General features: G+C 45.2%; 2 protein-coding genes across 3 annotated transcripts; one reads left to right on the top strand and one right to left on the bottom strand.

Annotated features, from left to right (window-relative positions):
* Positions 1-47: 47 nt before the first annotated feature.
* Positions 48-15,308, top strand: nfatc3b (nuclear factor of activated T cells 3b). Of its 2 annotated transcripts, none has more exons than XM_056281249.1 (9): positions 48-477; positions 1,593-2,709; positions 3,119-3,281; positions 6,563-6,762; positions 7,649-7,821; positions 8,076-8,216; positions 9,105-9,160; positions 9,294-10,206; positions 14,561-15,308. In XM_056281249.1, exons 1-9 carry the CDS (start codon positions 387-389, stop codon positions 14,692-14,694), a joined length of 2,988 nt encoding a protein of 995 aa, XP_056137224.1. In that variant the 5' UTR covers positions 48-386; the 3' UTR covers positions 14,695-15,308. The 2 variants fall into 2 exon arrangements, with proteins under 2 accessions (XP_056137224.1, XP_056137225.1); XM_056281250.1 differs by lacking the exon at positions 14,561-15,308 and having other exon boundaries at positions 9,294-9,702; positions 9,809-9,948.
* A 702-nt stretch (positions 15,309-16,010) lies between these two features.
* Positions 16,011-17,496, bottom strand: pdcd2l (programmed cell death 2-like). Its single transcript, XM_056281251.1, has one exon. The coding sequence runs from the start codon at positions 17,479-17,481 to the stop codon at positions 16,360-16,362; it is 1,122 nt and encodes a 373-aa protein (XP_056137226.1). The 5' UTR covers positions 17,482-17,496; the 3' UTR covers positions 16,011-16,359.
* Between the last annotated feature and the right edge of the window lie 9,193 nt (positions 17,497-26,689).

A 26,689-nucleotide genomic window follows, 5' to 3' on the forward strand; every position in this document is an offset into this window, starting at 1 on the left:
TGATTACGGGTGACATGATCCTCCCTCCCCGCAGACGGCACGGGCCACCGGACTGACGTCACGAGCGGGGCTGTCTACGGCTTTGTTTCTAACGTGGAAGTTTCGCTTTATTGACGGATCCCGTCGACTCATGTAGACTCAAGTACCGAACTAGAACTCCGCGAGCGCAGACGACAGAGCCGACCCGCGACATTACGGCGCGCGCACACCGCAAACGTGGAGTCGCCGCGACGTGTTCGGTCTTCGTATCGCAACTTTGCTCCGGATAGCCTACTTGTTGCTCGTCAGCGGGTTAAAGTCAGGCTCAGCCCGGCTGTTGTCTGTTGGATGGACGTGAGACACCCCGGTGTTAAAGACAAAGGCTTCGGCCGCGCATTTCCAGCCCAATGACCTCCATAGAGTGTAGCGGTGCCGACGAGCTGGATTTCAGACTTGTTTTTGGGGAAGACGCGCTGCAGCAGCCGACAGGCCCCGCAGGTGAGTTCCACTTTGGCGACGTAACAGCCCCCGGACACGCGCCAAGTTGACTTGAAATGTAGTTTTGTGTGGAGAGAAAAACGATAGTTTCACAGTTTTAAATGTAAACATCAGCATCACTGAACACTTCATTCTCTCTCTTATACATGACTGAATATATATTTAAAATCAGGCCATTCTCAGAAACTACCAGTAACGCTAAAACAAAGCTGGCTGGGTTGCCACCGCGAGGCTACAATCTCACATAAGTGGCGTATTGTCGTAGTTTCTGTACACGTGGTGTTTTCTATCGGGATTGTACGACTCGGTGTGTTTTGGCACAGATGTAGAGATGGCTGCTTATTTTGGGGATGAATGGGGTTTTGCTGGAGAGCGAGGGGGGTCAAGTGCCTTGGGACTGTATTGAGAGGCAGAAGGTTTAGGACCCAGTAAGAAAGACAAGAGTCCTGCTCCGACAAGCTGACGGACGCCCAGCCTGTCACAGAGAACTGTCTGCCCACAGGTTTTGCTTCCTTGTTTTCGCTAAACTGCAGCCGGATCAGGCGCCAAGCAGCTGGCGCTGCCCCCGAGGGTTACTGTTGCATCAGATAAAAGTATATGTTCATTACGCTCATGCATTTTGCAAATAAGTAAAGACCAGGGGGTGGGGGTCACCGTTTCATGTGCTCACAATCAGCCCTTTGAGGTTTCAGGGTTTTTGCATTTTGTGTGCAAGGCGGCAGTGTGACTTCGGTGTGAACTGGGCTATTATTAGCAGTCTTCCTGTTGACAGTGGTGAGCAAGTACAGCTGTGTGAATTAACTGTCTGAGTTGTTGTAGATATTCAGTCACCGTGATAGTATCCCGTTGACCTTAAATACACCCACATACTTAACAGGGGGAAACTGATCAAACAGTGAGGATCAGCAGAATTATTTAAAAAGAATTCACCACAGTATGCAGTTTAGGTACACTTACTATCCTCAATACTGATCGATATAGATGGGCAACGCCGCTGTACTTCTTTTAGGGCTTCTGCTATTAGGTCAAAGAAGAAGAAGAAGACACTTTGCATTGCAAATGATTAGCTCTTATGATTTGCTTATTGGTTGATTTCTTCCCTCCACCATGCCTAGAATCCGATATCCGGAACCCTGTAAGCTCCACCCAGGTGCCATTTACTCAACCCATTGGCCAGGAGCAGCGCATTTGCCTTCCTTTTGTACCCAACCCAACTCCCCTGCAAACTTCTGGCAGCTACCAGTCTCCAGCCTGTCAAACCCAAGGTTCCCAGTACAGCTTCTTGAGGAACCCTACAGCATTTGGTTGCCCCAGCATCCAAATAACCTCCATTGCTCCTAACAACCATGTAGAGGTGGGCAGTGTCCAGGATGCTGGGGAGCCTATTGGGGCGGAGGGGGGATTTCCTGAGCAGACCTGGTCCAGGGATCACCTCTTCCTGTCCCTGGACCCATGCTATAGGGATGCAGCTCTGAGCCCGAGTCCCTGCAGCAGCTTGTCCTCCAGGAGCTGGCTGTCAGATGTCTCATCCTGTGAGTCGTTCTCTCATATCTATGATGATGAAGAGGGGGATCTTAATGAGGCTGCTGCCCGTTTCACCCTGGGCTCCCCTCTCACTTCCCCGCTAGCTTCCCCAGGGTGTGGTGGAGGGGCGTTTGGAGTGGAGCTGTGGCAGCAGAAGTACCAGGATCCCCAGGCCCTCAACCAGGCCCTGTCGTCTCACCAGTCTCCGCGTCAGTCCCCTTGCCCATCCCCTCGATACTCCCCACGCACCAGTGTGACCGAGGAGACCTGGTTAAACCCCTGGCCAACCTCCCGTTCCCCCTCCAGACCCACCTCCCCTGGTGGGAAGAGACGGCACTCCAGCGCAGATGTCCAAGCCCACTCCCCCTCCCCCCACCACTCACCCACCCCGACCCCGGGTCACTCTCCCAGGGGCAGTGTGACTGAGGACACCTGGCTAGGAAGCCATGCTGGAGCCCTGGGTCCCCTCCTCTACTGCTACCAGGACCTGGATGTACCCTCAAAGACCAGGAGAACCACAGGGACTCAGCTTTGCCTGCTGACGGGGCAGAAAGACTCTGGGATTGAGGAAGTCAAAACAATACTGCCAGTTCTGGATTCACCTGGAGAAGCGTGTGGTAAACCAGAAGACCTAGCAGACTTGTTCCTTCCAGTCCCCTCCCACTTCAGCTGGAACAAGCCCAAACCTCCAAGTACTCCTTTGTTCAGGTTGGTAGCAACCATTAGTTATTATTGCTCGCAGATACGGTATTTCAACAATTAGTCAATGCAGTTCCGTAGTGCTATGTGATCATATATTTATAATCACGCAAGTCAAAATTTTCACTGACTCATAACAGGAATTAAATTTGTGCAGTTTAGCTGTCTAACTAAATCAGATATTTCTCTCACTCGTAAGTGAAGACAGATCTTTATTTTCCATTGAAGTATGGATGGTACGTGGTGGGGGGGCTCTTTAGCTGGCATTGTCCTCTGCCTATTGACCTGCACTGGGAACAGATCCCAGTGATGATGCCATGCTCTACTTGTTCATCTATACCCAGCACCATACGGTCAATCCATCATTCATAAATGAAGTCATGACTGATTACTGTCTTGATCCTATTTCTCTCTGCAGGAGCTCATCCCTGCCCCCTCTGGACTGGGCCCTGCCCAGCCAGTATGGTCAGTGCGAACTGATTGTGGAAGTTCAACCAAAGTCCCACCACAGGGCCCATTATGAGACAGAGGGCAGCCGAGGGTCGATCAAGGCAGTGTCTGGAGGACACCCTGTCGTCAAGGTGACCAGTCATTCAGAAGTGTTGTCTTTTATTCTGAGTGTTGTCTGCATTTTGTTTGTTTTATGTTGAATGTCTGCAGCCATTTCAGAAGCAGATCTCTTCTAAAAAAGATTTCTAAATCTCACTGGGATTTTTGTGGTTGAATAAAGAGGAAATATTTGTAGAGCCGATTATATAGTATTTGTAGCTTTACTTTATCCAGCTAGAGGTTTTAGATGGCAAAGGTTTCCACAATAGTTTAATACAAGTGCCAGAAGGTTTAGCCAGTCATGATTAACCATATGGGAATTTCAAAAATATTTTGAATTTAATTGACAGCTGATCCCAAAATCCTAGGTTTCCTAATGACTTAAACTCTGTCGGTGGGTCTTGTCAAAACTACTTCTTTGGGCAGGTCAGTAGGCTACATGAATGAGATACAAACTAAATGGCTCACTGGACTTAGACATTGTTGAACTGATTTGAGATGTCTTGAATGGGGACCAACTCCCATCCATCCAGTATCCAAACTGCTTATCCTGCTCTCAGGGTCATGGGGATGCTGGAGCCTATCCCAGCAGTCATTGGGCAGCAGGCAGGGAGACACCCTGGCCAGGCCGTCACAGGGCCGACACACATTCACACCTAGGGACAATTTAGTACGGCCGATTCACCTGACCTACATATCTTTGGATTGTGGGAGGAAACCGGAGCACCTGGAGGAAACCCATGCAGACACGGGGAGAACATGCAAACTCCACACAGAGGACGACCTGGGACGAGGGCTCAAACCCAGGACCTTCTTACTTTGAGGCGACTGTGCTAACCATTGCACCACCATGCCGCTGGGGACCAACTCCCTACAGTCAAATGCTCCTCCATTTACATTGAGTCAGTCACATCTGATCAGTCATTGAGAAGCACGATGTGACTGCAGCTTGCAGTTCTGGAGGTGCAACAAATCTTGTGATGCATAACAAGTTGAGCTTTGAAAGTTTGCTTCGTGGTTTGGATACATCATTGCATCAACAGTGTGACAAACCTAACTAAACTCAAGAGTTTGAGATCCTTGATTATAAAGCATTGAGCTTCCCATTGAGCTTCATAAAGAGTCAAACACTTACTCTAGCAGTGTTACAGCCATGCTCAACCCATTAAATGGAACCATTAGCCGTCCACCACATGTGTGAGTGCGTACAGGTATCTTCAGTGTCAACCTGATACAGTTTTGGTATCAGCTGGCTCTACAATCATCAGTGCTTTAGCAGATAAAGTCTCAGTGCAGCAGATGAAAACTTTTCATGTTGAATCTCAGGACTTTTCACTTTCCAGACAAACCGCTATCAGGGGTGGGCAGTCTTATCCAGAAAGGGCTGGCGTGGGTGCAGGTTTTTGTTTCAACCAAGCAGTTGCACACCTGATCCCACTAATCAACCAGTAGAGTCTTTGCTGAGGAACTTGATTAGGAGACACAGGTGTGTAACTGCTTGGTTGGAACAAAGACCTGCACCCATGCCAGCCCTTTCTGGATAAGATTGCCCACCCCTGCATGCTGTGCAGACTTGCAAGCAATCATATTGTTTTCATCTGTCAGTGTCACCAGTAGTTTTGGCTGAGCAATGAGCAAATATTGGCCAGCCAGCACGTTAGAGCTGTGACTTTTCCTGTCTGGTCCTGATGTAAAGCAGCACTATGAATCAAGCGGATCAGAGAACAGAAGCAGTAAAACTTGATCAAGGCCTCTCATGTAACCAACACCAGCAGGGTTATTCTGGGCCAGAACTGTTGTGCCAGTGTTGATGCCTGTTGGCCTTTTTAGCAGCCAGGTTTTGTAGGTAAAAAAAAGAGAAGACGCTTATGTGGCTACACGGCAAATAAAATAACATTTGAGTGATTTGAAGGTTGCTTTAGGGAAATGTTTTTCTGGTGGAATTCATTAAAATGTGAGGACAAAGAGGCACACTTTAAGTCTTACAAATAAACACTTAATCTTTTATTTAGTGTTTAAAACTTGAAAAAAGACACAGAGCTTTCAGCCCTAACATTAGTCTGGGAACATTATTGAAAATGTCAAATTTAGGGGCGTCCGGGTGGTGTGGCGGTCTATTCTGGTGCCTACCAACATGGGGATCGGCAATTCGAATCCCCATGTTACCTCCAGCTTGGTCGGGTGTCCCTACAGACACAATTGGCCGTGTCTGCGGGCAGGAAGCCGGATGTGGGTATGTGTCCTGGTTGCTGCACTAGCGCCTCCTCTGGTCGGTCGGGGGGCCTGTTCGGGGGGGAGGGGGAACTGGGAGGAATAACGTGATCCTTCCACACGCTGTCCCCCTGGTGAAACTCCTCACTGTCAGGTGAAAAGAAGCAGCTGGTGACTCCACATGTATCGGAGGAGGCATGTGGTAGTCTGCAGCCCTCCCCGGATCAGTAGAGACCAGGACGGCTCGGGAGAGTGTGTTAATTGGCCAGATACAATTGCGACAAGAAGCGGGGGGGGGGGGGGGGTGTCAAATTTAAAAAAGTACAATGGAAGACTTGTGAATTATTTTATTTTTAGTCCACTCTTCTGGTTTAATTGAATTCAATTTTCAAGTATGAATGAATGAAGAAATTATTCAGGGTGAAACAGGTTGGGATTAGTGCGACTGATCTTTCATTTGTTAAATTGAAATCCTTTTTTTTTTGTAATTTCTGGATAGGGTTGCACCAGTCATTCGTAAATGTTTTTCTCATAGTTGTGTGTAAAGTCGTTCCTGTTCTCACTTACTGAGTCGTAAACTAGCAATTTTCAAATTTCAGTTGCACCAGCTAGTAAGGCCTTAGTAATGTATAAATCTGTTGCTAGGCAAACATCACAGCCGCCGGCTAATCAGAAACAGTTCACATGTGTAAAATGGAACTGCACACCTGCCTCACGAGCTGATATCAAACAAAGATGTCCACATCATACAAATTGGTGGCATGCGACATATTGTGTAAAACGCTCCGACGACCAATATTTTCCCAATTTTCAAATAACAGCTCCAAATGGCCTAAGCCAGCTGTTATGTTTACTGTCTAATGGTGTTGTGACAAAACGTTACAGTTGTCCGTCAGCTAAATATAATGTCTACATCTCCATGTTGGTATGTTTGATAATTTAGTAACAGCTACTTGGAGTGGTTCAAGCCTGTTTTATTTAGTGGTGTAAATTCTAATTTAGTTAGTACTTGCATGACAACTAGACTCAGTAAGGACTTAAACATAACTGGGGCAACCAGCCCCTATTGCATCTTGATTTTCTCTGCTGCCTTCCTCCACAGTTAAACGGTTACAAAGAACAGCCAGTCAACCTGCAGGTCTACATCGGCACTGCAGACGACCGCTACCTCCGACCTCACCCCTTCTACCAGGTCCACAGGGTGACAGGGAAGACCGTGTCCACTGCCTGCCAGGAGAGATTTGTGTGTGGCGCAAAGATCCTTGAGATCCCCCTCCTCCCCGAGCACAACATGTCAGCCAGGTAGCCCGCTAGTCCCAACAGCACCGCTCCCTCTCTGGTTTTACCGTCTTATGTTGTTGGTGTTGTTCCCCCCCCCCCCCTCCCAGTTTTACGTGTCTAATATAAGTCAAGCCAAATTGATTTGTTTTGCCCTAAATCCCAGATGAGTCTCAGAGGGCTTGAGAAGCACATTGCATTCTCCAACGCACGTGTAACCAGAATAAATGATAGTGTACAACGTCCCTTATCCTCAGATCCTCAATTCAGATAAGGGAAAAATTCCATAGAAAACTTTTCCAGCAAAAACAAGTTGGTTTTTCCAATTCTCTTTTCTCCTAAGGCCCCACCATTGCATGATTCCCTTACGGCAGCACGGGAGCTGTCTCAGGAGTTTTGGATATGTGAAATACAATTGAAATAATTTTTCCCGAGTAGCTTAGTGGTTATCCTTCTTTATGAAATCAGAGATTCTTTCTTAGATAACATTAGATACACTTTAATTGTTCCCTGTGGGAAAATTAATTTGTTGCAGTAGTAAAATGGAGGGTATAGCAGATAGTCATAATGGTAATACCAACAACCATGTATAAAAAAAATGAAGATATAGCTGATGGGGTTATGTGTATTAGTAACAGCTGCAAGGGGTTCAAACCTAACATAGCATCCAGTGGTGTAGTGGTCATTGAGGAGGTAGGCATACCATGACCTAGATGGATAGATCATGAAGGAGAAAGTTGGTATACTCTCCTGTATATTTCAATGGCTTTTTGGCTAATAGGTGATCATACTGTAAATCGACAGCAAAAGCGGTGGGTATACTCTATACCCTCCACTACACCACTGGTAGCATCTGAATTAATGTTAGAGAAATGTGGGAAATCTTGAATATTGCTTTTTTTTCCCACAGCATTGATTGTGCAGGCATCCTGAAGCTGCGGAACGCTGATATTGAACTCAGGAAGGGGGAAACGGATATCGGCCGTAAGAATACGAGGGTGCGAGTTGTGTTCCGCGTCAACATCCCTCAACCCAACGACAAGATGCTGTGTTTACAGACAGCCTCTGTACCAGTGGAATGCTGTGAGTCACGCCCGCATGTACACACACACGGAAAAATTGGAGGTGTGAGGTATTAATACTTCAGCAGCAGCAAATATAGAGCAGCTTGATGTTGTTTCTGTTATACATGATTTTTATTATTTTCATTTTCAATATGCCATTGTTGTCCTCTGTAGGAAAAGAAATAGTAACTCTCATCAGACCCACTGTAATATTCAAAAATTAAATGGATGAAATTAATGAAAAGTTGAATCAAACCCACTCTGGTCTTACAGCCCAGCGCTCTGCTGTGGAGCTTCCCCAGGTGGAGCATGTCAACCCCACCAGCTCCTCAATGGATGGAGGGGAGGAGATGGTGATCTCGGGCTCCAACGTCTCCTGCCATTCCAAAGTGTTCTTCTTGGAGAAAGGACCTGGTAAGGGCTGCTGGACGTGTCCACCAGACTCCTCTTCTGGCAAGCTGCTGCTGCTACTTGGACAGATATGGCTCCTGCTGTCACTAAAAGTTGTATAAGAATATTTTTAACTCTCAGTGGGAAAACTGAATTTCTCAGAAATAGTTGAGCAGTTATTTTTGCCAAATATGATTTTTACGCTTTTATTCCTGCTGGCCTAGAATTGATCCCACCAGGAGCTCTGGTGGTTCAGAGCTCAGAAACTCTCTTTTGAGTTTCCCCTAGTCTAGTCTCCCTCTCCCCCTCCCACATATACAGTTGAGTAGTCAGTGTTACATATTATTTACATCATATCAATGACATAACAATGACATTGTAAAATAGATGCACCGGTCTAGAATATAAGGGAAACGCTAAGAGACAATAATGATGAGGATGCAGAAAAATATATATTTTGCCAGTTTTCTTACCAATGAGAATTATAATGACAATTTAAAACAAAACAATATCTTTAAAGTCTTACAAGAGCATATATTTCTAGATGCACTCAATCACCTATATGTTTTTTTGGAGAGGCTAGGTTCATAAGGTGCTTCGCATCTAAAACACACGCTAAGCTATGGAACAGTAACTCCCTTTCATAGAAAATTAAGATAAACAGAGATTAGTTGCTCTGCGACCCAGACAAATCTAGCAAGTCGATCACATTGGACATCACCTGAGCTGTTATGAGTATCATAATGTCAGTGTGATCAACTGGCTCATGAGGCAAGAAATCTGGTGAAGAGGTTCCTTAGGGTGTACTTCACTCATTTTGATCTCAGGAACTATTGTGAGTGTTTTGACGAACAACAAATGTCTGTAAAGGATATTTTTAACTAACATGTTGTTTGACTGGTGTCCTCTCAGATGGAAGAACACGCTGGGAAGTAGATGTCAAGGTTGTGCCAGAAAAGAGCAGTGGAGTAAGTAGAAACATAATCTAGAGTAATTTTTAATCACGGGAAATTAAAATATGATTTTTTTCCCCTTTTAATGATGTATGCATTGACATGCCATAGTAGAATTATTTTCAATGTCTGTTGTTTTTCCTTGCAGTCCAGAATCACCATCAAGATTCCCCCTTATCACAATAGGAATGCCACGGGGCGTGTCCAGGTGCAGTTTTACGTGTCAAATGGGAAAAGGAAAAGGAGTCAGACCCTGAGCTTCACCTACCTGGACCCCTCTGCTGACCTCATGGCTGGAGCCCCGCTGGTGAAGCAGGAACCCTCTGATTTAGACTACATCCCATGTAATCCACTGTCCTCCCCTGACCAAGCCTTCTGTCTAGACATCCCTTTTCATGAGTCCTGTGGACAAGTGCCTTATGATCGTACCCTTCAACCAGCATACTCCCAGCTTGTCTCCTTTCCCCTCCAGGGACATCGTGCCCATGCAGGGCAACCGCAGATAAACACCATGAACATGGTCGATCTTATGCCAGCCTCACAGACTGCCCCACAAGGTGTGCCTTACATCCACAAATCAAATTCCAATGTACAGTATACTGACTCAGTCTTAGCCAATCGCACTGTTCTAGCCCAAACCAACATGGCTGCCTCCATCTCCAGCAGAGAGATAACATACCAAAGTCCTATCAGGACTGATCTACACCACCCAGAGTCTCAGGACAGCAACCACTCTTCAGCGCCATCCTTCTTGCTTGGTCACCACAGCCCCTTGGGGGTCTCTAACCTGCTGCCGAAAGTGAACCCACACTTATTACCTCCTAAGACATCTTCAGTCTCCCTACACACCTCCTCTGGTGGACCTGCAAGGCAACAATCTCCATGTTTGGCTCTGGATAGGGCCGTCCTGACTCCAGTCGACCCTCAGACGCTCCCTCCAGCCCCCCATTCCCTGTTTTGCAGCACAGGGAGTGGGGAGGTGATGGTGAACGTCAAGCAGGAGCAGAAGGAGAAGCTGAGCCCGGGCTCCTTGGCCCTTCAGACTATCACTCTGGATGACGGTATGAGCTTTAGTTTTGTTCATAAACGCAAATCACCTCGCACCATGAGATGAGGGCTAAAACATTTTTATTTGTGGCTGGTAAAGTGGCTTATCTTGCTAACTGTTTTGGCAGATGACCAGACTTCATTTTGAGGCACCAGTCGAAAAGTCTAGGTGACTGGTGAAATAATGACAATGTCCTGTAAAATTGGGGTCTCATATTGCGATAAACCAATATCTCTTTTTCTCTGGTGATACCTCCTCCACGTACAAATTTTTAGATTTAGGCTGATATGGCGTAACGATCCGATCCATTATTTTTGCTGAAGAGTGGGAGACTTAGACTGCTAGTTTGGAAGTCAATGGGCAAAATAACTGAGACAGAATAATTTTTTTCCACCATTAAAGTAATTTCTACCCCAGGTGTGAGCCTAACTCCACACACTGTTTTGAGAAATGCTAAAATGTGGGCAAGTGGCTGAGAGAGGGGGCGGGGGAGGGGGGGCGTGACTGTGTGAGGCAGGAGCATGGGCAGGAGTAGCTGTGGTGAGATCCGTGAGAAGGGCCTGGCACAAATTGCCGGCTCGCTGCTGTACCCACCCGGTTCCCTCCACCGGCCTACCTACCGGCATGGCATCCTGCTCCACCCGGCAAAGACACCCCACCTGCTGTGACGCAGATGCGCTGCAGCCGGCAGGGGGCCCCGCGAGATGGGCCGCGGCTTTCCGGTGGCGGAGAGAGGTGGGCGACAGGGCAAATGTTCTCCCAACACTGTGCGAGCCCAGTCCAACTGACCCAGTTTTCTGGTTGTGCTTCTATAGCCATCTAAAGCAGAAGTCCAAAACATTGTGCCATAATTGAAAAAGATGAAATAATATAACTGTAAAATTAGAGAAATTCAAAAGGTTGGTAGAAAATGTAATAAAGGTGCAAGGTTAGTGAGTAAACTCCTGTGAATGATGTGAGTCATGAACAAATTGTTCGAAAAAATGACTCTTTTTACTGAGTCGGGAGTGACAAGTCCTTGTCTGCTTTAACTTGTTCACTGACTTGCCCCTCCCGCTAGCTAGTGCGAGCAGCGACGGCGAGACAATGTGTCATTATTGTGCAATTCTTATATTAACTGTATTTGTGGGAATGTGTCAAGTTGACGACTGTTTTAACCTATGAGAAAAGCAACCACTCGTTTTCCATGCTCTGAGCTGGAGGTCTCCAGCTGCACGAGTCACTCACTCACCCACAAGTTCCATGCCACAGTCAGTAACCATCCATGAATTTTAATTTGCCCCCCCCCCTTTTTTTCTCCCCAATTGTACCCGTCCAATTACTCCCCCTCTTCTGAGCTGTCCCGGTTGCTGCTCCACCCCCTCTGCCGATCCAGGGGACGGCTGCTGCGATAGTGTAGCAGTGTCTGGAGGAGGCTGGTATTGAATGTGCACCCTTGGGTGAGGTGTGCCCTGATTCCGTTCTTTAAGGACTGATTCAGCTGCCCCCCCATTGGCAGCTGGGTTATAGAAAGCTGTCCGAATATGGTGGATCCCTTTCCCTTTCAGGTAGGAGGACAGTTCGTGTGAGACCATCTGGGGCCCATTATCGGTCATGATTATCTTCGGCAAACCCCATCACGAGAGCAGGGTGTCTAAAATATCATTGACACCTTGGCTGTAACCGAGCTCACAGGTGTCACCTCCGGCCACTTAGAGTGGAGGTCATAGGTCACAACAATAAACCACTGGTGGTGTGGTACCCCATGCAGCTCGCCGCAAATGTCAAGTTGCAGATGCTCCAAGGGTTGGGACGGCCAGTTCAGGGGCTGCATGGGTGGGGGCGGGGCTGGAGCCTTGGTCTTACTGCTGAGCAGACAGGCAGTGCAGTCCTTGACCAGGGTCTCGATGTCGCTGTCGATCCCTGGCCACCATACGAGGTCCTAGCATTGTTGTTGGGCCCAAGTGGCCCTCGTTTGCCATAGCAAGGACATGCACACGAAGGGCACTTGGGAGCACAGTGCAGAGCCGACACATTTACACCTTGGGACAATTTAGTATGGCCGATTCGCCTGACCTACATGTCTTTGGACTGTGGGAGGAAACCGGAGCCCCTAGAGGATACCCATGCAGACACAGGGAGAACATGCAAAGGCCACACACAGGACGACCCGGGACGACCCCCGAAGTTGGACTACCCCGGGGGTTGAACCCAGGACCTTCTTGCTGTGAGGCATCCGTGCTAACCACTGTGCCGCCCTCATACAAACTCGAGTCCGTGAAAAGAATCGAACCTTCCATCACTAGAATGGCGACTCTCGATCAGCATATATTTAAAAGACTCGCACTCAAGGGCGGGGGCTGGGGGAGGTGGGTTGCCCACCTCGGATTAGAGGGTGCCAACTTTTTTCTTTTTTTAAAAAAAATATCATTACGTAGATAAGCCCCAATTGGTTGATTCTACTTCAGCATTGGCCTTGCAGGTTCAAGGTTGATTTAAAACAGTAGGTGTGTTCAGCCATTTTCCACTCATGAAATGACCATTTTTATAAATTTGGTAAGAAATGTCAATATTAACACCAGCATTGATGGGTTTCATCACCGTTACAGTCTCATTCAGTTTACAGCTCAAAAAACGTCAGTGTTTAGTACCTCTTTAAAGAAATACAGAATTACATGTGCCAAAAATGCTGTGAGTCAGTCCATTTTGCTTTTGTTAATGATACGGTGTCAGATTTTAGTCTTGTGTCAAATCTCCAGCGCCGATACCCTGTTTTAGCTGGTATCATCCCGATATCCAACACCACGATCTGTCCACAGCTTTAAAAGCCACGTCCAGTGGAGCACAAAAAAATAAAATATTAGGTTTTTGCGGTCCTGGTGGCAGTGACGGGGTAACACTGGTGAAAGGCCATGAGGTGTTCCTTGCGACGTAACGTCATTTGAGACCGTTAAGAAACGATCTCCTTGTGGAGTTATTTTTGGTCCTTATTTGCCCTATAGGAGAATATGAGGTTCTCCAGCAGCGTCCAGGGTTTCACCTTGAGCCGTTGCTGTTGCTCAGCGAGAACGCTCGCTGTGTACTTGAATAAATCAGCTCTGAGGCGATGGTCTGTATTTGTCAAGACCACAGTATTCCTGATACCGTATGCCCGAAATGAGGCTTTGTTTGCTCTTCTGCGAAGCTGCCAGCTTTTGTGTGTGCGTGTATGTGTGTATACTCCAGCTTTCCACGATTTGAGTTAATTATAGACCGGGAAGTAGTGTGTGTGTTTTGTTTAAATATAGGCAGGGTTCCTGTTTGTTTTTGTGTGTGTGTTTGTACTATGGCTCTCTGATGTAGGTTAATTATAGTCACAGTTAGCTGGGATGACATCTGAACCGTGTGTAGGTTTGTGTGATTGGTGGACTGAAGCCTGCCCCACCCCGATGTTACTCTGCCTCAGTTACCATGTGCCAGCTGTCATTGTGTAACGATGACAGGCACTCGGTGGACCCCCCCCCCCCACCTCCCCGCAGTAGGGTCTGGAGAGAAGCAGCTCAGTTTAAGTTGGGGGGGGGGGGGACTCGGCTTTGACCTTGCCCCACCCCAAGACCCTAACTTGCCCCCCTCCCCCACATGGTTCCAGGAAAGGGAATGTAGGTTTAGATGAAGGGCCCGATCCAGGGTAAAGGAAAGGTATGGCTGCAGTTATGGTTCCAGTCACTGTGGATTTGTTTACGCATTTGTTTGATCTGCTCTCATGTGGCTCAGGTTTCACTCCAACTCACAGGCCCTCTGACACTGCTATGAATAGCGGGGCTGTATGGAGCCCTTTGGTCCATGTGCCTTTTATGTTACTGTATAAATAGACCTACACATTCAGCCCAGAGACTTCGCATGGCCTCTTAATGAAGTTCCACCATTTATGTGAAATTGGCCCTTTTCAGAATCATTTAATACCACTACTGCCACCTTCCATCACTATCTCCACGTACAATATACTATTACTTAAATTCATCTATCCATCCATCCATCCTCTACCCACCCAAATTTGGCACAATTTATTCATAGATACGACAGAACATCTTTCAATAGAGCGCCTAAAATATCCCTCTTGGATTGGCTTACACTGCCCTCTGGTGGCTGAAAGGCACATAGCGGAAGCTACTTGTCAATGTGGCGACTCCCTACTAAATACTAATCAGGTTAGCTCTAAGTGTATAAAATAGTCAACTATAACTACGTTGTAAGGTAATTAACCATCATTTCGGAGTTTTTAAATCATTTTGACTGGTAACATAATCGGTACTGGCTAAATGTTGTCAAACAGCGAGCCAGTAGCCACAATGAAAAATGCTTGTATCCTGCTTTGGTGTTGACGTTATTTATCTGTTTGGTTGTTGCAGTGAACGAGATCATCGACAGAGACATCTATGGGCTGAGCGGTGGCTCTGAGCTGGTCCAGTCGGATCAGGACCACTGTGTCTGGGAGGACGACTCCGCCGAGGCGGCCTTACCGTTCTGTGGCAGCCATCAGTAGTGTCTGCCACTGCCTTTCTTAGACGCCGACTGCGGTGCTACTTCTATGCATTTGGCAGTGTTAACCTATGATTGCTTTACAGATCTATGGTTTAATTTTGCAAGGCTGTCATGTCAAATTAGTTGTTCTTTAATTAATCTTTTTCAAGATCTGTCGTCAAACAAGCGAATCCTTTAAAAGCGAAGCCGTCCGTACCTCATCCAAATACCAAAGATTTCCACTTGGCAAAAACCTTTAAAAAGACAAAGTGAGTCTAAAAATAACCTATTTAACCAATTAGAGATGTCTTGAAATAGACTCGGGTGGAAATGTTCATGTAATTTATTTGGCTAGTTATTTGCAAATCTATTTTTGATACTCTGGACTTGGCACAGTTTAAGAAAAACAAACATTTTCGATAACCATTTTCATTTAATAGCTGTTTTACTTTGTATAATACCATTTCCGTTTAGGTTGAGTCGTTCTGATGTGAAGCATATACCACTGAACCATCAAAATGTATCATTGTTGGAAGTTTTAAATAAAACAAATGCAAACTGTTTTTGGTGCAAGGTGGAAGGAGCCTCTCCAGTCTGCACCGTGGTTGGGGGAGAATGTCCCTGATCGCTCAGATCCGTGTCGAGGAATACGAGCCAAGGTCAAAGCAGAACAGCTTCTTGCCCTATATTTGCAAAGACAGGAGATTAGTGCCCGCAACAGCAAGTAAAGGGCTTCAAAGTGTTGAGAAAACTTGAATTGACTCCTGGACTAAATTGAACAAGTGCGGTCTGATTCTATTCAGAAAAGCATCGCTGATGCACCAACAACAGACAAAGTTATTGCACAGTAGTCTCCATTCCACAAAGAAGACAGCTGGAGTGGGGATAAAAAGGCGCTTTTTTAGAACTTTCAAGTACCCAAACCACTTTTTAGCATATTAAAAAAATATCCACCAATCCTGAGCCCTACAGGTAATCCCCAATACTTTTGTATCATCATTGACTTGGCGTCAGAACATGCCGGAAACAATGGGAAATTAAACCTGTTTAAATGTGCATCCAACTTTTTAGTGTAGATGTTTTCATTGAAAAACCACGGGGCATTTTCACGACTACTCACTGACTGGTAAAGGCAGTATTGGGTGTTCACTGACACACTGCTTCGTTCCATCAAGGATGGTGTTTAATGAAACGTTGGGGGTTTCATTAGACACCCTATGGGAGCAGTACACGGTGTGCAGACTCCCATTTTTCTGCATTTGACTAAAATAGGAGTTGCTGTCTCCACCAGATGGCTAATTATACAACATCCATTGTTAGTCTTCAGAATAGGGCAGAAATGATGTTTTAATGGTTTTTTAATGTATACATTAACTGGTTACTTTACCAATTAAAGATTCATTGATATGACAGTCTTCATAGCAAATGACACAGTGGGTACAGTGCACTTTCAGCTCCTGTCGAATTCCAGTACTAGACTCTACATGGAAAATCTGACACAGTTGGATAAAAATTACATTTTCCACATAGCTCCTCCTGTGTCATGAGTGGCGTTAGACAAATTCAGCACATGAAACTTTTTTTCAAAAGTCCAATATTACAGAATTGTCAATTTGGTTTCACATAAGTAGTTTTAACCTGGCCTCATTTGAGAAAGGATCTGATCTTAGTCAAGTCAATGAGAAAGTCATTTAAACAGCTGTTGGTCAGGATCAGCTTGGACAAAAACAAACTCTTCTAAAGGTGAGGTAGAGCCAGTGGTCCAGCAGCTCCTCCTGCAGGTGTACACCAGCACAGTTCCAAACTCCAGGACCATCTCTGAGTTGGAGTCCTTGCTCTGCAACAGATTGACCAGAGCAGGCATTAGCTGAAATTCAAAAGTCCTGCTACTTCCACAGATACTACATACTGGAACCATCTTTGCCATGTTAGATGGCGGCTCGGAGATGAAGAGAGGTTTTCCACTCCAGCAATAGCGGAGGATCTGCTCCGGACACAGTGAAATTGTCTTCATGAACCTGGAGAAGATGGCATCTCCGTGCCTAGCTTTGGTCTTCTCGTACTTCTCCTCCCCTCCTTCTCCTCCCCCTCCCACGTTCTCCAGCTCCGACACCTCCACACCCTCTCTCTCCTCATACTCTCTGAGCAGCTCCTGAGCGTGCTCCAAGTCAGCTTCCCCACCAAGATCCGATTCGTCCACCACACTAATGTAGAATGGACGGAAGATTGGAACGACCTGCTGAGTGTCCTCTGCTCCTGTCAGACTAAGATCCTGAAGCCTGGTGCTGACATCCAAACTGGAGTTGGTGGTGGTACCCTCCATCTCGGGTTCAACTGCATCCTCATTAACTACAGCTGGCTTTTTGTCATACAAAACTCCCCCTCCATCATCACTTTCCATGCCCCAGTCATCAGCACCATCACACCAGTCCGTAGTTGCCATAGTAACCTGTTTAGTCTGGGTGTCTCTGGGTGGCTGTGGCGTCGAGGCTGCTTTCATCTCTGTCTCCAGACACTGAGTACGAAAAACCTTCCAGCTCTCCGTTCTTCCATTGCACAGAGCAGAAGAGCAGGCAAATAAATGTAGGCTTCTGTGAAAGGCAGACGCCGCTAGTGGACAGTACACTTGTACCACATGGGATAAGGGAGCACGGCAAACACTACAACGAGGATGCTGCCAAGATATACCTGGAGGGATATCCGGCAGATCTCCGACTTTGTTTGTTAAAGAACACGACGGATACTTCCTCGAGTCAACCTCCCCATCACACAACCCTATGAGGGCCGACTCCCCGCTGGACGCAGCCATGATTCACATGGTCGCGACACCAACCGTAACTCGGAAGTACAAGTTAGACATTCCGGCGCGTCGCCATAATATTACCGTAAAGACGGAGCGCGCCGCGAAAAATATCAGCGACTACTAATATCAGCGGAGAGTTCAAGGAAACAATGCTGTTGCTTAAGCAACCAACCGCTTAACTACCACATTAACTATCACAAAGTGTTGTCAAAATGTGTTTTAGATATTGTTCCGTACACTTTAAAGAACTACTCCTTGAACGTTCCTACTTGAAGCACTTCCGGGTCATTACAACCAGGTTCAGCCAAGTTTTTTTTAACGTTTTTAATCCAAGTTATAAGGCCCCTATGTAGATACGACTCTGATACGTTGATATTTTGCGATAGCTGTCGAAATGTTTTTTTTTTTGTTGTTGTTTTTTTAAGTTTCTTTGCGCGGTTGTAGGCGCCAGGAGCTGCTTTTACTGAGAAAAGTGTATTCTTTAAAAAAAAAAAAGTACAACAGGTGCAACGCCGAAATGTGTTTCCTATAGTATTCGGTGACCTTCACAACCCCCCTCTCGAGAGCTGGGATGCTGAAACAAACAAACGAGCAAAAATATTCCGTAATAATGTTGGTTTGAACATATTTCCGTCAAACAGACCACAGAACAGCAGTACAGTCATAACTTCTCCTCTGCCTTGCCGTCTATCTTGCACATTTGTCAATTCTTTCTTGTGTATGTTGTAATTGGTGAGAAGACATAGTATCCATCTGCCCTTACCCCTGTGTCACAATGATGACTTTAAAGAAGGATTGGTGCACAGCTTGAATTTGAAGTGTCAAAGTCAATACTAATAATGACAATAGTAATATTTAGCTTATGTTAGACAGTGTGCAAATTTCAACGAGTTATACAGGGGGCCACTTTCAGCCACGAGAAATCCATCCATCCATCTACCCATCCATTATCCAAACCACTTATCCTGCTCTCAGGGTCGGGGGATGCTGGAGCCGATCACAGCAGGCAACTGGGCTGATGAGAAATCATCTCCAGCTTAAAAATTAAAAACTCAAAACACCAAGATATGATTCAATTCTATTTCTTGACGTCAGACATAAATCTAGGCTGTCAGTAACGCCGTGGTGTCTACATTTTGGTCTGTTGCTTCAACCCAGAGAAGTCTCTCTCTCTCTCTCTCTCTCTCTCTCTCTCTCTCTCTCTCTCTCTCTCTCTCTCTCTCTCTCTCTCTCTCTCTCTCTCTCTCTCTCTCTCTCTCTCTCTCTCTCTCTCACAGTCTCAGAAGTGTTGCAGCGTATGGGACTTGATCAAGTCTAAAGCTGATGATCTTATTGGCCATTGATCAATTAGCAACAGATTGCATTAAAACAAAACAAGATAGAAGAATAGCTAAGTGGGGAATCAAAAGTGGGGTCCAAAAAAAATTAAATCCTATGCTGTGTAAATAAAACAGTATCACAAGTGACACCCTATGTTTTGTCAGATGTGGCACCAACAAGCTGTGCAACTCAGTTGTATTATTGCCTTACATGGGACATAAATTGATACTTGTGGTGTCAAACAACATACATGGTGTACACGACAATAAACATGTTAGGATTTTTTTTCTTCCAATATTGAACAAAGACAAATTCTAGCACAGCTGCATGACCGCACACGCACGCACGCACGCACGCACGCACGCACGCACGCACACACACACACACACACACACACACACACACACACACACACACACACACACACACACACACACACAGAACAGTTGACACAGCACAGGGATGTTGGACAACTGGACAGATGCCCGGATGCATTTCAGAGTGTCAACAGATGGTCTTCTGAGGAGGCTTGGCCCTCAGCAATGCATGGAATGATGCGTGCATGAAACATGGACATAACACATATAGTACTATTAAATTAGATCATCCTGAAAATGTAATTAAAAAATGTGAACATTATCCCAGTACTTGCAGAATTACCTATGTGTATTTCATGCCATTACTTGTATAACCTACCAATATTGCACATTTATTTGAACTATAGAGCATATATAACGATATATATTTTTGCATAGAATGCACATGGGTATACACATTGCACACTGCACATTGTATGTGACTGTTGACAGAAATGTGGACTGTTTTGGATGTTTTTTGGGGTTTAAATTGTATTATGTCTTGATTTCCTTTTAGTTTGTACTAGCTATTAGATTTCCTTAGTCTGAGCTTTTCTGCTTTATCATGCCTTGCATGGTCATTGGAGAACACCACCTAGCATCTCACTACAATGCTGTTTGTACTAGCACATCTATGTGTGTGGAAAATCAAGCTTTGATCACTTTTCTACGAGGAACCACAGGAGCAGAGTAAATATTTTATGTATTGATGTATGAAATACTTCAAATCCATATTCACAGCTTGAACATGGCAGCACTGTTAACCGTCGTTATATAATATACCGTCACAATTACTGTAACATCAACACTAATCATTAATCACGACTACTAATTAATCACAACTATAATCAACACTGATCATCGTAGCGTGTGTATCGCGTCACAAAAACAACGTGTTTGCCGCCAGCAGGGAGCAGTCACGCGCTACATGCAGCGTTTTTATTTTTCAGTAGAGAACAGCGCGCACCCCCCCCCCCATTTCCCTTCCCGTTCAATCTCGGCCACACGCGGCCCGTATGAGAAGTTTTCTGTTCAAGTCACGCCTGTACCGGTGATTAACCGTTATCATTTATATTTAGATGATTTATATTTAGATCAGGGACGTCGCGAGGGGCAAGCTTTGTCTTGTGTGTGTAGCTGTCCTACAAAGACAGGTACAATCAGGAGTTGCCACTTGTGTGTGGGAAGTGTTAGCAGCATGGCAGCAGCGTGTTGGCAGCATGTATTAGCAGTGTGTGAGTGTGATCGGTGTCGGAGAAGCAATTTGCCGGTAGTTCGACTAAAGTCAGCGATTCTGTCATTTAATTACCCTTTGTTATTTTTAGGCTGGGTTAACCACAGGGACTACAAACTGTTTCACGTGGGGGGTGGGGCTGGGGGGCTCTGATTGCCTCTCTTTGACCACCCCATACAGAAGGACAGGAAAGTGTGGAAAGTTGGAAGAATCCCTCGTGCTTTCCTTCCTTACGCTCTTATAGTTCTGAGAAACACGCGCACACATGCGCGCGCGCAACCACGTGACAGCCGAAAGATCACGCACATAAACAATGCAAACACGCGCATAACAAACTGCAGCGATCAAAACACGTAAAATGTTTTATTGTGTAATTGATCGATTACTAATTTTTATGTTTTTGAACCTTTATTCAGCTGGGGAATGCCGTTGTGATTTCCATCCCTTTATCAAGCGAGACCTGACACGCAGCGGAGGGGGGGGGGGGCAATGAGAAAAGGCCGAGGAGCAACTCAGCTGAGTTGTGTCGTCTGTCTGTACTTATATGGCTTAAATTTGTGTTATATTTTGTTACAATAAAAATCTGTATGACACTGCAGATAAAGATGTGATCATCTTTACATGGTACTTTGGAATACATTTATGACCAGCTTTAGGTATTTGGTCTTGAGGGTGGCTCCTCTCAGAGGGAAGTAACGGGCAGTTCATAAAGCTTCGCTCTCACATATGTTTTAGTTAGTGCTGTCAAACGATTACAATTTTGAATCAGATTAATCACAGGGTTGCTGTGGATTCATTTCGATTAATCACGATTAAATATCATTAATTTTTTATCTATATTAATCGCGTTTCATTTTGCATGAGCAAACAGACTCAGGAAAGAAGGGAATATATATGCACTTAACATGTTTATTAAACACCTTTAAGTTTGTGTTAACAAAAAACTTTGTTGGCTCTCTTTTTCAAAACAAACATTTATCCACATTAATGTGGCCCTGTTACTCCTTTTTCAGCCAGCTACTAATACAGACTAACTTGTTGCCATTGTTCGAGAGGAGAGCTGACCGCTTCTTAGTTACAATGTTACCGGCAACTGAGAACAGCCTCTCACGCGGAACAGCGTGAGAGACGTTCCAACGTGAGGGTGGTTTGTCGCAAGCTGGGCGACGCGTCAGCCGAAGTGCTAGCAGAATCCCCGACTAACGGATGCTTCGCATTAATGTGGTATTTTAAGCTGGAAGTGCTTCGGTGAAAAGAAAACTCCTTCCTGCAGACTGTGCACAATACTTTATGTTGGTCGACTGTTCCATCTTGTTTTTTTTTGTATTCAAATTTCCCACCGAGAGGGCCAACGTGCTGTTTAGCGTCTTCCATACTTCCTTATCGAGTTGGTTAGTTCTATCACTACCGGATCAACTTTCCATTTGCGCATGCGCGGCGGCATGTGAGACGGTAACTACTTGGACAAACTGCCCGAAATGCGTTGAAAGAGACGTTTCAGGGATTTTGAGTCATTCTGCGGCGCAGATGGGTTAATTGCGTTATAATTTTTAATCAGATTAAACATGATGATGGATTAATCCGCGTTAACGCCTCAATTTTGACAGCCCTAGTTTTAATGAAATGAAAAGAAAGCCACTCTATTTTGTCATTGTATTCGTACAATGAATGTGTTCTCTGCATTTAACCCATCCTATTGTAGAGGAGCAGGGGGCAGCTGCAGCACCCGGGGACCAGCTCCAGTTCTTCTTTCCATTGCCTTGCTCAGGGGCACAGGCAGGAGTATTAACTCTAACATGCATGTCTTTTTGATGGTGGAAGGAAACCGGAGCACCCGGAGGAAACCCACGCAGACACAGGGAGAACATGCAAACTCCACACAGAAAGGACCTGGGACGGCCTTGGGTTCGAACCCAGGACCTTCTTGCTGTGAGGCAACAGTGCTAACCACTGGGCCGCCGTGCTGTTAAACTGGATGTGGCTCCAGGTGGGAGGGTCATGCAGTCTGGAACGTGCACATCGGTAGTGACAGTGCATGTGATATGGAGGGCCGTGTGTGTGTGCAGCTTTTCATATCAACCCAACATTACACCAGCTGATTCCAGCGGCCGGCGCTCCTCTGTCCAGCTGAAGGTGTGTTAATCTGTGATGTTGGGGGGTGGGAATGGAAACCTGCATACGCACGGCCCCATGGTTAAACACCACTCATGCAGACCGTGCATGCAATACTCCAGGGTTTTCTGGTCATGAGAGAAACAGAGACACAGAAAAGGGCACTCTTTAGAGTCGAGAGGACACAAACCAGACCAAAGTTAAAGGGGATTCATTAAAACGAGAGCGGTGTCAGTTTACTGACGCCGCCGTAAATCCGCTACCTCGAGGGCCATTGCCTATCAAATACAAATATAAAAATCTCTGCAGAGTGGTTGACATTAAATTCCGGTAATTGAACTTGTGAGGTAAAAAAGTCCAACTTCAGATGAGCTCCGCTGAGGGCTGGCTGAGGTGTTAGAAAGATGATTGGAGCAGGAAAACAAAAACAACACTGGGACACAAACAGTCAGTCAGCCTGTTAGCTTAACCCAAGGCACCAGTTACTGCTCCACTGAGAAGATGTGGACGAGCTCATGAAGTCCAGTGTAGAGCTGCACAGAATCCCCCGCTTCTGAGGATGCACTTAAAGTAGGTATCATGTGAAGGGCTGCTGCTGCTGCTTCTGCTTCTTCTTCTGCTGCTGTTTCTTCTTCTTCTTCTTCTTCTTCTTCTTCTTCTTCTTCTTCTTCTTCTTCTTCTTCTTCTTCTTCTTCTTCTTCTTCCTCCTCCTCCTCCTCCTCCTCCTCCTCCTCCCACGGTGGTGTAGTGGTTGGCGCAGTCGCCTCACAGCAAGAAGGTCCTGGGTTTGAGCCCTGGGGTAGTCCAACCTTGGGGTGGGTTTCCTCTGGGGGCTCCAGTTTCTTCCCACAGTCCAGACATGTAGGTCAGGTGAATCGGCCATACTAAATTGTCCCTAGGTGTGTGTGTGTGTGTGTGTGTGTGTGTGTGTGTGTGTGTGTGTGTGTGTGTGTGTGTGTGTGTGTGTGTGTGTGTGTTGGCCCTGTGATTGCCTGGCGGCCTGTCCAGGGTGTCTCCCCGCCTGCCACCCAATGACTGCTGGGATAGGCTCCAGCATCCCTGCGACCCTGACAACAGGATAAGTGGTTTGGATAATGGATTATTATTATTATCATTATCATTATCCAGGTCATTGGGGACAGTCTGCTTTAGAGTAAAAGACCCTAAGTGTGGGAACTTCATGAATATTCTTCAATAAAATTCGTTTTTATTTGTTTTAACCATCCGTCCTAATCTCTGAGAGAGGGACTAGCATCCGGTTGAGAAAAAAAACAACTGTAATTTCAATCTGCAGACCTCAAGTTAAAGTTAATGTCTGGGTTTACCTATAGCTTTGTTGTGTATGCATTGTACAAAGAAATTATCAGTCTATCTGAAGATAAAAGAATATGTCACCCCCCCCCCACACACACACACCTTCGAGGAATAGATCCTGCCTTTAAAATCAAAATGTTGACAGACATCAGAAAAATAAACTGCAGCATCAAGACACACACACGAACGGCGTTGTGTTATTTCCTCTTACGGTTTCAAACTGGAGGTTATTACGTGTCAGTGCCTATATTTCGGCCTCACTACTGGATTTGCAGCTAGACCAGTTGGGTGCAGATGCAGGAGAAACAGTTTGGCCAGAATCTACAAAGCCGATAAAAAGGAGAACAAACAGAATGCAGCCTGGTTACCAGCTGTTGCTGGGGACACACCATCATGTTGTGGCCTTCTTCCTTTACATGACAGATGTCATGGTCATGGTTGAGGGGAGGCAGAACTGGACTGTTAAAGGGCAGAAATAAATCTGGGAGAAACACACCAGGACATAAGATTCTTTTATCCCTGTTACTCCTTCAGCCTGGCACAGAGGTTTGGAAATTAGTCGGCTGTCTGTATGTTCCTGGGTTCTCCACAGTCCTTAGTCAGGTTCTGCCAGCCACTCAGGATGTTAATAGGGACAGGAGGACTCGGCAGTTGTAGTACTACAAATGATCTGATTCAAAGCCTTGTACACCGGACCAATACACATTTAATGCCCCTCTGACCTGACCCGTGACTCTCCTCCAGAGGTCCTTATTCCAGAATGGAGGCCCCCCCTTGTAACCATGGTGACCACGGTAAATTACCTGGAGATGCATTCATCTGATGTCCATGAGTGTTTTGTGTATTTAACCCCTTGGTTTATCCTGGAGCTTTTCACCCGATTCTTTGATCTGACCACTATAAATATTTATTGATCCCAGCTGCCACTTTGTCGCCTGATTCAAGAACAGAATGAATTTGAGTTTCCAGTCACTAATTCATCTGAACTGTGTGTAACTGTGCTGTGTACAGCACACACTGCACAAATCCGATTCTGCCTCTTAATATTCTCAGATTACCATACCAATAATCTCTGATTCACTATGGAAGCCCATTTCTGCCATGTTAATAAAAAAAAGGTTGCGTAATTGTGACTTTATTTCTTGCAATTACAACTTTAATTCTCGCAATTCCGACTTTATTTCTCGGAATTCTGACTTAATTTCTCACAATTCCGACTTTATTTATCGGACTTCCGACTTAATTTCTCACAATTCCGACTTAATTTCTCGGAATTCTGACGTAATTTCTCGCAGTTGCGACTTTATTTCTCACAATTCCGACTTAATTTCTCGGAATTCTGACGTAATTTCTCACAATTCCGACTTTATTTCTCACAATTCGAACTTTATTTCTCGGAATTCTGACTTAATTTCTCGCAGTTGCAACTTTATTTCTCACAATTCCGACTTTATTTCTCGCAGTTCCGACTTTATTTCTCACAATTCCGACTTTATTTCTCACAATTCCGACTTTATTTCTCGCAGTTCCGACTTTATTTCTCACAATTCCGACTTTATTTCTCACAATTCCGACTTTATTTCTCGCAGTTCCGACTTTATTTCTCACAATTCCGACTTTGTTTCTCGGAATTCCGACTTTATTTCTCGGAATTCTGAATTAATTTCTCGTAGTTGCAACTTTATTTCTCACAATTCCGACTTTATTTCTCGCAGTTCCGACTTTATTTCTCGCAATTCTGACTTTGTTTCTCACAATTCCGACTTTATGTCTCGGAATTCTGACTTAATTTCTCATAGTTCCGACTTTATTTCTCGCAATTCCGACTTTATTTCTTGCAATTCCGACTTTATTTCTCACAATTCCGACTTTATTTCTTGCAGTTCCGACTTTATTTCTCGCAATTCCGACTTTATTTCTCACAATTCCGACTTTATTTCTTGCAGTTCCGACTTTATTTCTCGCAATTCCGACTTTATTTCTCACAATTCCGACTTTATTTCTCACAATTCCGACTTTATTTCTCGCAGTTCCGACTTTATTTCTCACAATTCCGACTTTATTTCTCACAATTCCGACTTTATTTCTCGCAGTTCCGACTTTATTTCTCACAATTCCGACTTTGTTTCTCGGAATTCCGACTTTATTTCTCGGAATTCTGACTTAATTTCTCGTAGTTGCAACTTTATTTCTCACAATTCCGACTTTATTTCTCGCAGTTCCGACTTTATTTCTCGCAATTCTGACTTTGTTTCTCACAATTCCGACTTTATTTCTTGCAGTTCCGACTTTATTTCTCGCAATTCCGACTTTATTTCTCACAATTCCGACTTTATTTCTCGCAGTTCCGACTTTATTTCTCGCAATTCCGACTTTATTTCTCACAATTCCGACTTTATTTCTCGGAATTCTGACTTAATTTCTCATAGTTGCGTCTTTATTTCTCGCAATTCCGACTTTAGTTCTTGCAATTCCGACTTTATTTCTCACAATTCCGACTTTATTTCTCGCAGTTCCGACTTTATTTCTCGCAATTCCGACTTTATTTCTCACAATTCCGACTTTATTTCTCGCAGTTCCGACTTTATTTCTCACAATTCCGACTTTATTTCTCACAATTCCGACTTTATTTCTCGGAATTCTGACTTAATTTCTCATAGTTGCGACTTTATTTCTCGCAATTCCGACTTAAGTTCTTGCAATTCCGACTTTATTTCTCACAATTCCGACTTTATTTCTCGCAGTTCCGACTTTATTTCTCGCAATTCCGACTTTATTTCTCACAATTCCGACTTTATTTCTCGCAGTTCCGACTTTATTTCTCGCAATTCCGACTTTATTTCTCACAATTCCGACTTTATTTCTCGCAATTCCGACT

This window comes from Lampris incognitus, chromosome 6 (assembly GCF_029633865.1).
Source record: "Lampris incognitus isolate fLamInc1 chromosome 6, fLamInc1.hap2, whole genome shotgun sequence".
NCBI classification, from domain to species: Eukaryota; Metazoa; Chordata; class Actinopteri; order Lampriformes; family Lampridae; genus Lampris; species Lampris incognitus.

Excerpts from the sequence above, each read along its gene's own strand:
- pdcd2l (XM_056281251.1), bottom strand. The coding sequence starts at position 17,481 with ATGGCTGCGTCCAGCGGGGAGTCGGCCCTCATAGGGTTGTGTGATGGG.
- nfatc3b (XM_056281249.1), top strand. The coding sequence starts at position 387 with ATGACCTCCATAGAGTGTAGCGGTGCCGACGAGCTGGATTTCAGACTT. Across the intron at positions 478-1,592 it reads GCAGCCGACAGGCCCCGCAG|AATCCGATATCCGGAACCCT; the intron begins GTGAGTTCCACT and ends CACCATGCCTAG. Across the intron at positions 6,763-7,648 it reads GAGCACAACATGTCAGCCAG|CATTGATTGTGCAGGCATCC; the intron begins GTAGCCCGCTAG and ends TTTTTCCCACAG.